General features: G+C 54.9%; 1 protein-coding gene across 1 annotated transcript in view; it reads left to right on the top strand.

Moving 5' to 3' along the window:
• LOC147109865 (POU domain, class 2, transcription factor 2-like) overlaps positions 1-8,438 on the top strand; it is a gene marked incomplete at its 5' end in the record, with an annotated part of 462,998 nt that extends 454,560 nt beyond the window's left edge. The window contains one exon of the mRNA XM_086002405.1: positions 435-8,438. Coding sequence (XP_085858531.1) covers positions 435-474 — 40 coding nt within the window. The remainder of the gene's footprint in view (positions 1-434) is intronic.
• Between the last annotated feature and the right edge of the window lie 5,614 nt (positions 8,439-14,052).

Here is a 14,052-nt window from a genome sequence, read left to right on the forward strand (position 1 = left end):
TCTCACTGTGTGCTCTCACTGTGTTTTCTCACTGTGTGCTCTCACTGTGTGCTCTCACTGTGTTCTCCCTGTGTGTTCTCACTGTGCACTGTCGCCCTGTTCTCACTGTATATGATGTGTTCTCACTGTGTGCTCTCACTGTGTGTTGGCGCTGTGTGCTCTCACTGTGTGCTCTCACTGTGTGTTCTCACTGTGTGCTCTCACTGTGTGCTCTCACTGTGTGTTCTCACTGTGTGCTCTCGCTGTGTGCTCTCACTGTGTGCTCTCACTGTGTTTTCTCAGTGTGTGCTCTCACTGTGTGCTCTCACTGTGTGTTCTCACTGTGTGCTCTCACTGTGTTCTCCCTGTGTGTTCTCACTGTGCACTGTCGCCCTGTTCTCACTGTATATGATGTGTTCTCACTGTGCCTCATGTTCTCCCCTCTTCTCTTGCAGCCCTCGCGTGTGGTGGAACCATTCCAATTACCAGCCTTGATTCCAGTGGTAACCTGGTGCTGTCAAGTGGCGCAGGCAGTGCAGGGACACAGAGCGTTGTTACCTCACCCCTCTTCCTCAACCACCCCGGCCTGCCTCTCCTCGCCAGTAACCCAGCCGCTGTCAGTCTGGCCTCAGTCGCCTCGCTCCAAAGCAAACCCTCCCCGGCCTGCGGCGAGCCAGGGGCGCCCACCGTCAGCATCAGCCCCGCAGGATCCAGCGCAGAGTGACCCGGGGACGACGGGGGAGTAACACTCGCTCTGACTCCACTTCATCAGCTCCCTCTGGACCCGAGGCGGAGTAACCCCAGAGAGGTGACGCTCACTCCGATGGCCCCGTCACCTGTGCTCCCAGAGGATGGGGCTCACAGCCTGACTCACGACTTTTATTCATTCAAAATGGATTCCGCAATGATTTCAGTTTGCTTTTTTTATGTCCATTTTTTCTGGGATTTGGGGGTTTTTATCTCATTTGTAGTGTTTATTTTGTATTATGTCCTGGTGGGGAGGGAATTTATCTATTTATTTACTCTTTGAAATATTTTATTCAGATACAAACACCTCCCCATAACCACCAAACCAAAAGAAAGAATCATCTCTTATTATTGCTCCAATCCAGTGCCTGAACTCCCGGTAATAACACACTCACCAAAAAACACACAATGCTTTTTAAAACGTTTCTCCGGCATTTTAATATTTTAAAATAAAACGACAGTGGGTTTTAGTTAGAAATAAGTGGCAGACACCTGTGTCTCTGCTACCAATATACCTCATAGCCAGGGTGGGGGCCACAGCGGGAAACCCAGACCCTCCTCTCTCTCTCTCTGCTCCCGGGGTCTTCCCGTCTCCCCCCAAAAAATAAGCCCTGGCTTTCCTCTGAAATATATTTAATAATGATTTTTAAAAAACAAACCAAAGTATTATTGAGAGGAGGAGTGGGCCATTTCGACGGGATGGGACTAAACCGGGCGGGGGAGGGGGCCACCAGCTCCCCTCCTGGTCCCCGAATCTCTGACCTCAGTTTAGCTTTTCGCCTCCCGACTTCTGATTTCAGGTGTTTTAACTCTAGACTGTGAACCAAGCGTGTACACGAGTGTGTGAACCAGCGCGTGCACGGGACTGTGGTACACGAGTACAGCTTTAGGAGAGTGTGTGCAGGGAACAGAGGGAGTCCCGGCCTCCTCCTCACTGCCTCCCTTTAAAACCCCCTTTCAACCCTGGAACTGAAGTGATCCTCACCTACTTTAGATGGAATGTATCTGTTTAGCTAAATAGTTTTTATAGAAGAAATCTATGTTCGGCTCTTATTGCATATGTATAAAAAAAAAAATCGAAAAGAAACTTGACTTTAGACCAAAAATTCTCCTGTCTCCACATTAACCGGCTGGTGGTTGTCAGCGCAATCCTGATGCACAGAAATACCAAAAAAAAACCCGATCCCGGCCGGGGTCAGGGTTCGGGTCAGGGTCAGGTTCTGACCCCAGCCCCGACCCCGGCCCCACTCACTCACTCACTCAGCACTGGGCTTCCCCGAGTGACCCACCTCCCCCAGTGAATCTCAGTCATCAGAGGCAGTTAGCATCATTAATATTCGTCGATCACATTAATATTCATCCGTGCTATTAATATTCATCGGCGTTATTAATATTCATAAGCACCGTCACTATTCATTACCCCCATTACTATTAATATGGACCTTTAATATTAATTAGCATCATTGATGGCTGTTATTGTTTCACTGATATTCACTGGGTTTGGATAATCTGATTATCACGGCGTCAGGGGGTCTGTTCCGGGTCAAGTGGGGGGGAAGATTTCTCCTGGATCGGGTGGGGGTGTGTGGTTTATCCCAGGTCAGGGGGTCTATCCCGGGTCAGAGGGCCTATCTTGGGTCAGGAAGAGTCTGTCTCGGGTCAGGGAGGATCTATCTCAGGACGGGGGGGTTTATCCGGATCAGGCGGAGTTTATCTCGGATCAGGCGGACTTTATCTCGGGTCAGAGCGGGTAATCCTGGGTCAGGGGGCTCTATCCCGGGTCAGGGGGTTTATCCCGGGTCAGGGGATGGTTTATCCCGGGTCAGGGGATGGTTTATCCCGGGTCAGGGGGGCTTATTCCGGATCAGGGGGAGTTTATCCCGGTCATGGGGATTTATCCCGGGTCAGGGTGGGTCTATCTCGAGTCAGTGTGGGTCTATCTCGGGTCAGGGAGGGTTTATCCTAGGTCAGGTGGTTTATCCTTTATCAGGGAGGGTCTATCCGGTTCAGGGGATCTATCCCGGGTCAGGGGGTCTATCCCGGGTCAGGGGGTCTATCCCGGGTCAGGTGGAGTTTATCCCGGGTCAGGGGGTCTATCCCGGGTCAGAGGGTCTATCCCGGCTCAGGGGGTCTATCCCAGGTCAGGGGGTCTATCCCAGGTCAGAGGGTTTATCCCGGGTCAGGGGGTCTATCCCAGGTCAGGGGGAGTTTATCCCGGTCAGGGGGTCTATCCCAGTGCTGAGTGAACACTGTCCGGGCCAAGTCCGTGCACATAAAGAGCTTTAAACAAACGCAACCAAATAAACCGCAGATACCTTGACGACCGAATGCGCCATGAAGCCACGCCGGGGGTAGGGAGATAGCCCGTCATATACCTCATATACTTTGATGAACCAAATAAAGGCTTTCGCGGAACACTAGAGAGCACGGGTCCCAGCACAGCACGGCACGGCACAGGACCTTTGGGTCTGTCTGAGGCCGGGCGCGGGGCGGGGCGGGGGGGGGCCTGAGTGACACACGGAGGCACTAACTCGGCCTGTCCCGGGACTTCTCCCCCCCGCCCCCGCTCTGCCCAGCGGTGAGGGTGGGTCTTGGCCTCTCTCTTGTGTTTCTGACTGGATGGCATGCAGCAGTCAGACACGTTGACACTGACTCCACCACCAAGAGCTGTGGTGTGACGGGGCTCAGGCTCTGGGAATATCTTCAGGCCCATGCTCTATGTCTGCTGGGTGGGAAGGGGATGATCTCATGCCACAGATAATGAATCCAGCGGGTGGGGGGCCGGGAGGGCGGGGTGGAGGGTGCAATCACACATCGGCAACAGACAGACCTTCTCTTTGATTCCAGAACCCGCACTGCCTGCCCCGGAACAACACTTTACAAAATATCTCCACACAGTGCAACCCAGAGATAGAGAGCAGAACATCCCGTGTAATACAGAGAGAGAGAAAACAGAGCATCCAGTGCAACCCACAGAGAGAGCGAACAGAGTATCCAGTGCAACCCAGAAAGAGACAGAACAGAACATCCAGTGCAACGCAGAGAGAAATAGCATCCAGTGCAACAGAGAGAGAGAGAACAGAGCATCCAGTGCAACCCAGAGAGAGAGCGAGCAGAGTATCCAGTGCAACCCAGAAAGAGACAGAACAGAACATCCAGTGCAACCCAGAGAGAGATAGCATCCAGTGCAACAGAGAGAGAGAGAACAGAGCATCCAGTGCAACCCAGAGAGAGAGAGAGCATCCAGTGCAACCCAGAGAGAGAGAGAGCATCCAGTGCAACCCAGAGAGACAGAACAGAACATCCAGTGCAACCCAGAGAGAGAGAGCATCCAGTGCAAGAGAGAGAGAGAGAGAGAACAGAGCATCCAGTGCAACCCACAGAGAGACAGAATAGAACATCCAGTGCAACCCAGAGAGAGAGAGAGAGAGCATCCAGTGCAACAGAGAGAGAGAGAGAACAGAGCATCCAGTGCTACCCAGAGAGAGAGAGAGCATCCAGTGCAACAGAGAGAGAGAGAAAACAGAGCATCCAGTGCAACCCACAGAGAGAGCGAACAGAGTATCCAGTGCAACCCAGAAAGAGACAGAACAGAACATCCAGTGCAACCCAGAGAGAGATAGCATCCAGTGCAACAGAGAGAGAGAGAACAGAGCATCCAGTGCAACCCAGAGAGAGCGAGAGCATCTAGTGCAACCCAGAGAGACAGAACAGAACATCCAGTGCAACCCAGAGAGAGAGCATCCAGTGCGAGAGAGAGAGAACAGAGCATCCAGTGCAACCCAGAGAGAGACAGAATAGAACATCCAGTGCAACCCAGAGAGAGAGAGAGCATCCAGTGCAAGAGAGAGAGAGAACAGAGCATCCAGTGCTACCCAGAGAGAGAGAGAGAGCATCCAGTGCAACAGAGAGAACAGAGCATCCAGTGCAACCCAGAGAGAGAGAGAGCATCCAGTGCAACAGAGAGAGAGAGAGAACAGAGCATCCAGTGCAACCCAGAGAGAGAGAGAGAGCATCCAGTGCAACAGAGAGAGAGAACAGAGCATCCAGTGCAACCCAGAGAGAGACAGAACAGAACATCCAGTGCAACCAGAGAGAGAGAGGGCATCCGGTGCAATCAAGAGAGAGAGGGAGCATCCAGTGCAATCCAGAGAGAGAGCGAGCATAGCGTCCAGAGCAACCCAGAGAGAGAGGGAGAGCATCCAATGTAATCCAGAGGGAAGAACAGAACATCCAATATAATCCAGAGAGAAGAGCATTCAGTGAGCAAGAACAGAGCATCCATTGTAATCCAGAGAGAGCAAAGCACCCATTGTAATCCTGTGAGAGAGAGAGCAGAGCATCCAGTATAATCCAGAGAGAGAGAACAGAGCATCCATTGTAATTCAGTGAGAGAGAGAGCAGAGCATCAAGTGTAATCCAGCGAGAGAGAACAGCGCATCCCATGAGAGAGAGAGCAGAGCATCGAGTGTAATCCAGCGAGGGAGAATTAGAGGCTGAGAAGCTCTGGGTGAAGATGAGACACCCAAAAAGGGTTGCAGAAGGTGTGGGTTTTGAGGGGAGTTTGAGGAGACCTGGGTGAGGACAGGTATATGGGTTGTGGCACCACCTGGGCCTGTTTCTAAATCCCGGCGGGATTGCGGCTGAGGGGATTGTGGGTCGCTCTGTTCCTCTGGGTTGTCAAACTGACCGTGTGGGACGTGGCTGAGTGGCCATGTTGTTTCCAATGGGTTTTGTGAGGCGAGTCTGGGTCTGGAAGCAAAGGAAGCCTCTTGGCAGAGGGAACAGACTCACTTACGAAGCTTGTGGGGGGTCCCTGACTGATGCCGTGCTGAGCTCTCGCCTCGTGCTGTCGCTTGTGATTTCTGGATATTCGAAACCCCTCCAGTCTAAATGGGGCAGCAGTCACACTGCAGCTGCCTGAGTGCTTCCCTCGAACTCATTAACCAAACAGAGAAAAACGTTAACAAAAAGAAATAAATCAAAACAAACCTCCAAAGGAACTTACCAAAGGTTACATCGCCAGTGTCCCTGGGCAAAGACTTGTGTTCTCAATAACCTGTACTGTGGACACGAGGGGAAAACTAAATATACAAAGAAAAGCTCGGTAACTTATTCTACAACCAAAGACTGTGTGACTGGGGCGACTGTGGTACCTGGTTGTTGGGCGGGGTGGGGGGTGGGAACGTTGGTACCCAGCTCTCTGCCCGGGCACCCTTGGGTGCCAGCTCTGGTTTAGCCTGTGGACACAGTCACCTCAGGACCTCAACGTAAAGCAGCGGCCATTCCAAACTGGGCGGAAGTCCGCCTCTCCCCATCCTCCGCCACTTTACCGTGGTGGCAAACCTGGGATCAAATCCAGGCCAGGGAGAGCCGCTGTCGAAGCCCCTCCAGCACTGGCGGCCCGTCCCCAGGGTCCCCTAGGATTGGAGCTGCTCGATTCTGAGATGTGGGGACCAGCGCATCTCACAGAGCCCAGTGTTTGAACGCGGAGGGAGCTCTGCGTCTCGCTCTCTCTCCAGACCTGACCTGGGGGCAGGTGGGGAGAGCTGGGCGCCGATGCCCTCTTCCCCAGAACGGAGGCACACCTTGACTCCCTGGCACCGCTGGCTGAGCCAGAGCTGGCGTTTAGTGACATTCTGCATGTGAGGGTAACAAGGCAAGCGTAAGCCACAGTAAGCAAGAGGCTAATGCGGGTGATTGCTGGCACCTACACTGACGAGGAGGGCATCACTCGTAGCTGGGTGATTCGCATTTATGCACTCCAGGGCACGTGTTCCGCTGAATGATGGGCATTGGTGGTGTCTCTGCCTCTCTCCTCTCCACGCCCGCATGTAGAACCCCACTGCTCCGTCGCCCAGCTGGACAGGTGGCCTGTGCTCGACGCACGAGATGGGGATTCTCGAGCCCTGCCTCCGTCCTGTCCTGCAGATGGCCAGGTATGTCAGACTGAGAGCGAGCAGCTCATACCTGCGCTCAGTCCCCTCCCACTGTTCTGCCTGGATTCCTTTCCAAGGGTGGCAATGGATGGGTGTGGTCCTCTCCGCTGTCCACTGGACCCTTCGCCGCCCAGTTCCTGACATCGTTTCTACTGCACCCCCCCTCCACTCCAGCTCCGTCTCCAGATGGAGACTGGTTTCAGAAACAATACCGGCATGCAGGAAACTTGTCAGAGCAGCACTGCAAGAGCGTTAGCTCGCGCCAGTCTCTCCTGAAACGCCTTGGGTGGGAGAGGGCACAGTAGAGGCCAGAGGGCAGAGGGCACGGGGGAGAGAGCGCAGGAGGAGAGAGGGCGAGAGGAGAGAGCTCGGGGGGAGAGAGTGGAAGGGGAGAGGGCACGGGAGAGAGCGCAGGAGGAGAGAGAGGGCGAGAGGAGAGAGCTCGGGGGGAGAGAGTGGAAGGGGAGAGGGCACAGGGAGAGAGAGAAGAAAGTTCTGGGGAAGAGTGGAAGGGGAGAGGGCACAGGGAGAGAGAGAAGAAAGTTCTGGGGAAGAGTGGAAGGGGAGAGGGCACAGGGAGAGGGAGAGAGATGAGAGCGCTCAGGGGGAGAGGAGATGGGGGGAGAAGTTACAGGGGAGAGGCCACAGGGAGCGGGAGAGCGCAGGGGAGAGAACACAGTGGAGAGTGCGAGGGGGAGAGAGACCACAGTGAGATGCCCTTACCTCCATTCAGCGGGAGCTTTGACCTGTACAACAGCTCTAACCCAAAGCTAGAAACAAAGTATTAAATAAATGAAAATGTAATTAAAACGCTTTTCTTGCGGAATAAAACCAAAGAAACTTCAAAGTCCACAACTCCACTACCTTCAGTGTTTAAATCTAATTACCCAGCCAAAGTGAACTTTAACCTTTGACCTCAGCTAGCCAAAGTGAAATTGTATATTTTATTATATTGTCCTGGGTTTAGCTTTGTAATGTTCTGTATCTTGTTCGATCTCTTGTACCGACAGCACCCTGTGCTGGGGGACACCACTAGATGTAGGAGATGAGAAGCTGTTTGTCTGTATTTCTGTACGTCTTTGTAAACAAATCTTTTCTCCTCTTGTTTGTGAACCTGTCCCCCTCCCCCATATCTCCCCCCTCCTCCCCCATATCTCCCCCCTACCCCATATCTCCCCCTCCTCCCTCCATTCCCCCTACCCCATATCTCCCCCCTCCTCCCTCCATTCCCCCTACCCCATATCTCCCCCCTCCTCCCTCCATTCCCCCTACCCCATATCTCCCCCCTCCTCCCTCCATTCCCCCTACCCCATATCTCCCCCCTCCTCCCTCCATTCCCCCTACCCCATATCTCCCCCCTCCTCCCTCCATTCCCCCTACCCCATATCTCCCCCCTCCTCCCTCCATTCCCCCTACCCCATATCTCCCCCCTCCTCCCTCCATTCCCCCTACCCCATATCTCCTCCCTCCATTCCCCCTACCCCATATCTCCTCCCTCCATTCCCCCTACCCCATATCTCCCCCCTCCTCCCTCCATTCCCCCTACCCCATATCTCCCCCCTCCTCCCTCCATTCCCCCTACCCCATATCTCCCCCCTCCTCCCTCCATTCCCCCTACCCCATATCTCCCCCCTCCTCCCTCCATTCCCCCTACCCCATATCTCCCCCATTCCCCCTCCCCACACCCTCCCCCATTCCCCCTCCCCACACCCTCCCCCCTCCCCACACACTTCCCCATTCCCCCTACCCCATAGCTTCCCCATTCCCCCTCCCCCTCCCCACACCCTCCCCCCTCCCCACACCCTTCCCCTCCCCCTCCCCACACCCTTTCCCATTCCCCCTACCTCAGACCTTCCCCATTACCCCGCCCCATATCCTTCCCCATTCCCCTACCTTCCCCATTCCCCCTCCTCCTCTAACCATTCCCCATCCCCACACCTTTCCCCATTCCCCCTCCCCACACCCTTCTCCATTCCCCCTACCCCACACCCTTCCCCATTCCCCCTACCCCACACCCTTCCCCATTCCCCCTACCCCACACCCTTCCCCATTCCCCCATCCCACACCCTTCCCCATTCCCCTACCCCACACCCTTCCCCATTCCCCTACCCCACACCCTTCCCCATTCCCCCTATCCCACACCCTTCCCCATTCCCCCTACCCCACACCCTTCCCCATTCCCCCTACCCCACACCCTTCTCCATTCCCCCTACCCCACACCGTTCCCCATTTCCCCCACCCCATACCTTCCCCGTTCCCCCTCCCTGTTCCTCCATTCCCCCCACCCCTCCCCATTCTCCACACCCCTCATTCCCCCCACCCCTCATTCCCCCCATCTTCCCCATTCCCCCACCGCTCCCCACCCCTCCCCATTCACCATCCCCCTGCTCTCCCCATTCCCCTCTTCTCATTCCCTCTCCCCTCCAAAACCCTACCCCCACCCTCACCCCCTCCCCTTGCCATCTCCCCCACCCCCTTCCCCACGACCCATACCACCCCCTCCCATTCCCCCCCTTCTGCCCCCCCCCCCGCCCCATTCAGTGAGAGACAGTTCTGGGTCAGGCCTCCTGCTCCGTTATCAGACAGCAGAGCCCGTCACTGGGCACGGAACGTTATCTCGCTGGGTCTTTCGGGAGTGCCACGAGCTGGTGAAATCAGCACAGGCCGGGAATGAAGCCTGGGCCTTTCCTGCTCTGTGTGTGGGGCTCAGTCCCACACCGGGTGAGATCAGGCTAACTCAGCACAGGCCGGGGATGGAGCCTGGGCCTTTCCTGCTCTGTGTGTCTGGGGGGCTCAGTCCCACACCGGGGGAGATCAGGCTAACTCAGCACAGGCCGGGGATGGAGCCTGGGCCTTTCCTGCTCTGTGTGTCTGGGGGGCTCAGTCCCACACCGGGGGAGATCAGGCTAACTCAGCACAGGCCGGGGATGGAGCCTGGGCCTTTCCTGCTCTGTGTGTGTGGGGGGCTCAGTCCCACACCGGGGGAGATCAGGCTAACTCAGCACAGGCCGGGGATGGAGCCTGGGCCTTTCCTGCTCTGTGTGTGGGGCTCAGTCCCGCACCGGGTGAGATCAGGCTAACTCAGCACAGGCCGGGATGGAGCCTGGGCCTTTCCTGCTCTGTGTGTGCGGCTCAGTCCCGCACCGGGTGAGATCAGGCTAACTCAGCACAGGCCGGGGATGGAGCCTGGGCCTTTCCTGCTCTGTGTGTGCGGCTCAGTCCCGCACCGGGTGAGATCAGGCTAACTCAGCACAGGCCGGGGATGGAGCCTGGGCCTTTCCTGCTCTGTGTGTCTGGGAGGCTCAGTTCCACACTGGGCAGGACCCCTATCTACTGAGACAGCGGGGTTCCTGCTGGGTAGAATTTGGGATGGATCCATGCCCTGTGGAATCTGCCGCAGGCTGTGCCCCACGATTCCCGCAGGTTGTGAGCATCAGTTCATTTAACCAGCGGTGGATGAGACAATCTGCCAAGCAGTGTTCCCATGCTCCAGTATCAAGCTCTCACACTCCCCAGCTCACTGGCCCCTGTCACCGCATCACAGATCAAAGCATGGGCGCCATCTTCAACTGGAGAATCTCTGGGGCACCAACGCTCCTTCCACAGGCCAGGCACCTGAGGGCCCTCCCTTGTGTCTGGTTCAGTGCCTGCTGACCAGTGCTTGCCCTGCCCTCTGGTACAGCTCGACGTGACAATACTGTGCAGTGAGACGCACTGTTCCACACTCATACTGTTCCTCCTCTAGTCACGTTACTGGCAGTCACTGCCCCCCTCCCAGTGGGGCCCTCATCCCAATGCGACCCTGAGCCAGTGAGACCCTCAGCCAGCGGGACCCTCAGCCAGTGTGGACACTGAGCCACCGGGACCCTGAGCCAATGGGACCCTGGCCCAGTGGGACTCCAGTACCAGTGGGACCCTGAGCCTATAAGACTCTGAGCCAGCGGGACTGAGCCCAGTGGGACCCTCAGCCAGTGTAGACTCTATAACCAGTGGGATCCTGAGCCCGTGGGGCCCTGCACCAGAGGGACTGGAAGAACAATTTATTGTTGTTTGAAATGATTGGGTCTGAATGTTACCTGGGCTGAATTGATGAGCTTGTGATCCTGGGGCATGTTGCGAGCCAGCTGTGCTCGCTCCCTGACCTGTGTAAAAGGTTCCACCAGCAGTAACATTCTCAGATAAATCTGGTGCTGAAACCAGTTCCCACTGTCACTGTGTGCCTTTAACAAGAGAAGCCTTGTATCAAGCTGAGCAATGTCTCAGGCCCTGGAAAGAGTAAGTGTGAGACTGGCACTGGCTACTAACAGTGACACACACAGCCTGAGGGTAACCCTGGTAACGGGGCCTGTACTCCCACAGAGACACACACAGCCTGAAGGTAACCCCGGAAACGGGGCCTGTGCTCCCACAGAGACACACACAGCCTGAAGGTAACCCCGGAAACGGGGCCTGTGCTCCCACAGAGACACACACAGCCTGAGGGTAACCCCGGTAAAGGGGCCTGTGCTTCCACAGAGACACACACAGCCTGAGGTAACCCCGGAAACGGGGCCTGTGCTCCCACAGAGACACACACAGCCTGAGGGTAACCCCGGTAACGGGGCCTGTGCTCCCACAGCGACACACACAGCCTGAGGGTAACCCCGGTAATGAGGCCTGTGCTCCCACAGAGACACACACAGCCTGAGGGTAACCCCGGTAAAGGGGCCTGTGCTTCCACAGAGACACACACAGCCTGAGGTAACCCCGGTAACGGGGCCTGTGCTCCCACAGAGACACCCACAGCCTGAGGGTAACCCTGGTAACGGGGCCTGTGCTCCCACAGAGACACACACAGCCTGAGGGTAACCCCGGTGATGGGGCCTGTGCTCCTACAGTGACACACTCACCCTGCTGACCTGAAAATGAAACTTTCCTTCACGTGTGTGCTGCCTGCTTGATCTAAGAGTAACGAATGATGCCGTACTGATCAACCCCTGCGCAAAGTGGAGCCTGACTTCCCAAACAGGTGTGAGGCTCAGTGTCAGCCTTCCACCACCCCGGTGCACTGAGCCTGTTCCGGGCCGATACTAGTACCTGCTGTCTGATCTCGGCTTCTGTTGACTAGCCCACCTTCTCCCGGGACCTGAGGGAGCACCTGGTCCAGTCGTGAAGTGAGGGCCTGTGTCTGTCTCTCGCTGCCTCTCTCCCCAGTTTGATTTTATCATTTGGGCGTCTGTTAAGATGTGCTAGTCTCTCCGTCCAGTGCTAGTGAGTAGACGTTCTGGTGTGTTTCACGAGCTTGATGTGTACAGTGACGTTAATCCACGTCATTTTTGTAACTTGAGTGTTAAACATCCAAAATAAACTGTACAGTTAAACAAACCTCGCCTCCTGGGATCATTTACAGTCAGATTAATACAGTCAACGCGTACACAGGTCACAACCCTGCAGAGGGTCCTCAGTCAGAGTGACATCTTACTGCAATATAATTCACACCCTCACTGTTATATACCCCAAACCCTCACTGTAATATACCCAACACCCTCACTGTAATATACCCCGCACCCTCAGTGTAATATACCCCACACCCTCACTGTAATATACCCCACACCCTCACTGTAATATACCCCGCACCCTCACTGTAATATCCCGCACACCCTCACTGTGATATACCCCGCACCCTCAGTGTAATATACCCCACACCCTCACTAATATACCCCACACCCTCACTGTAATATACCCCACACCCTCACTAATATACCCCACACCCTCACTGTAATAAACCCCACACCCTCACTGTAATATACCCCACACCCTCACTGTAATATACCCCGCACCCTCACTGTAATATCACGCACAGCCTCACTGTAATATACCCCACACCCTCACTGTAATATACCCCACACCCTCACCGTAATATACCCCGCACCCTCACTGTAATATCCCGCACAGCCTCACTGTAATATACCCCGCACTCTCACTGTAATACACTCCACACCTTCACTGTAATATACCCCACACCCTCACTGTAATATACCCCGCACCCTCACTAATATACCCCACACCCTCACTGTAATATACCCCACACCCTCACTGTAATATACCCCGCACCCTCACTGTAATATACCCCACACCCTCGCTGTAATATACTCCACACCCTCACTGTAATATACCCCACACCCTCACTGTAATATACCCCACACCCTCACTGTAATATACCCCACACCCTCACTGTAACATACCCCACACCATCACTGTTATATAGCCCGCACCCTCACTGTAATATACCCCACACCCTCACTGTAATATACCCCGCACCCTCACTGTAATATACCACACACCCTCACTGTAATATACCCCACACCCTCACTGTAACATACCCCACACCATCACTGTTATATAGCCCGCACCCTCACTGTAATATAGCCCACACACTCACTGTAATATACCCCGCACCCTCACTGTAATATACCCCACACCCTCACTGTAATATACCCCGCACCCTCACTGTAATATACACCGCACCCTCACTGTGATATACCCCACACCCTTACTGTAATATACCCCACACCCTCACTGTAATATACCCCGCACCCTCACTGTAATTTACCCCAGACCCTCACTGTAATTTCCCCCACACCCTCACTGTAATATACCCCGCACCCTCACTGTAATATACCCCGCACCCTCACTGTAATATACCCCGCACCCTCACTGTAATATACCCCGCACCCTCACTGTAATATACTCCGCACCCACACTGAAATATACCCCACACCCTCACTGAAATACACCCCGCACCCTCACTGTAATATACCCCGCACCCTCACTGTAATATACCCCGCACCCTCACTGTAATATACCCCGCACCCTCAGTGTAATATACCCCGCACCCTCACTGTAATCTACCCCACACCCTCACTGTAATATACCCCGCACCCTCACTGTAATATACCCCACACCCTCACTGTAATATACCCCGCACCCTCACTGTAATATACCCCGCACCCTCACTGTAATAAACCCCGCACCCTCACTGTAATATACCCCGCGCCCTCACTGTAATATACCCCGCACCCTCACTGTAATATACCCCGCGCCCTCACTGTAATATACCCCACGCCCTCACTAATATAACCCGCACCCTCACTGTAATATACCCCACACCCTCACTGTAATATACCCCGCACCCTCACTGTAATTACCCCACACCCTCACTGTAATACACCGCGCAGCCTCACTGTAATATACCCCACACCCTCACTGTAATATACCCCGCACCCTCACTGTAATATACCCCACACCCTCACTGTAATATACCCCTCACCCTCACTGTAATATACCCAGCACCCTCACTGTAATATACCCCACACCCTCACTGTAATATCCCCCACACCCTCACTGT

Source organism: Somniosus microcephalus, chromosome 12, assembly GCF_052327205.1.
Source record: "Somniosus microcephalus isolate GS21.2 chromosome 12, FLI_Smic_1.0, whole genome shotgun sequence".
NCBI lineage: Eukaryota > Metazoa > Chordata > Chondrichthyes > Squaliformes > Somniosidae > Somniosus > Somniosus microcephalus.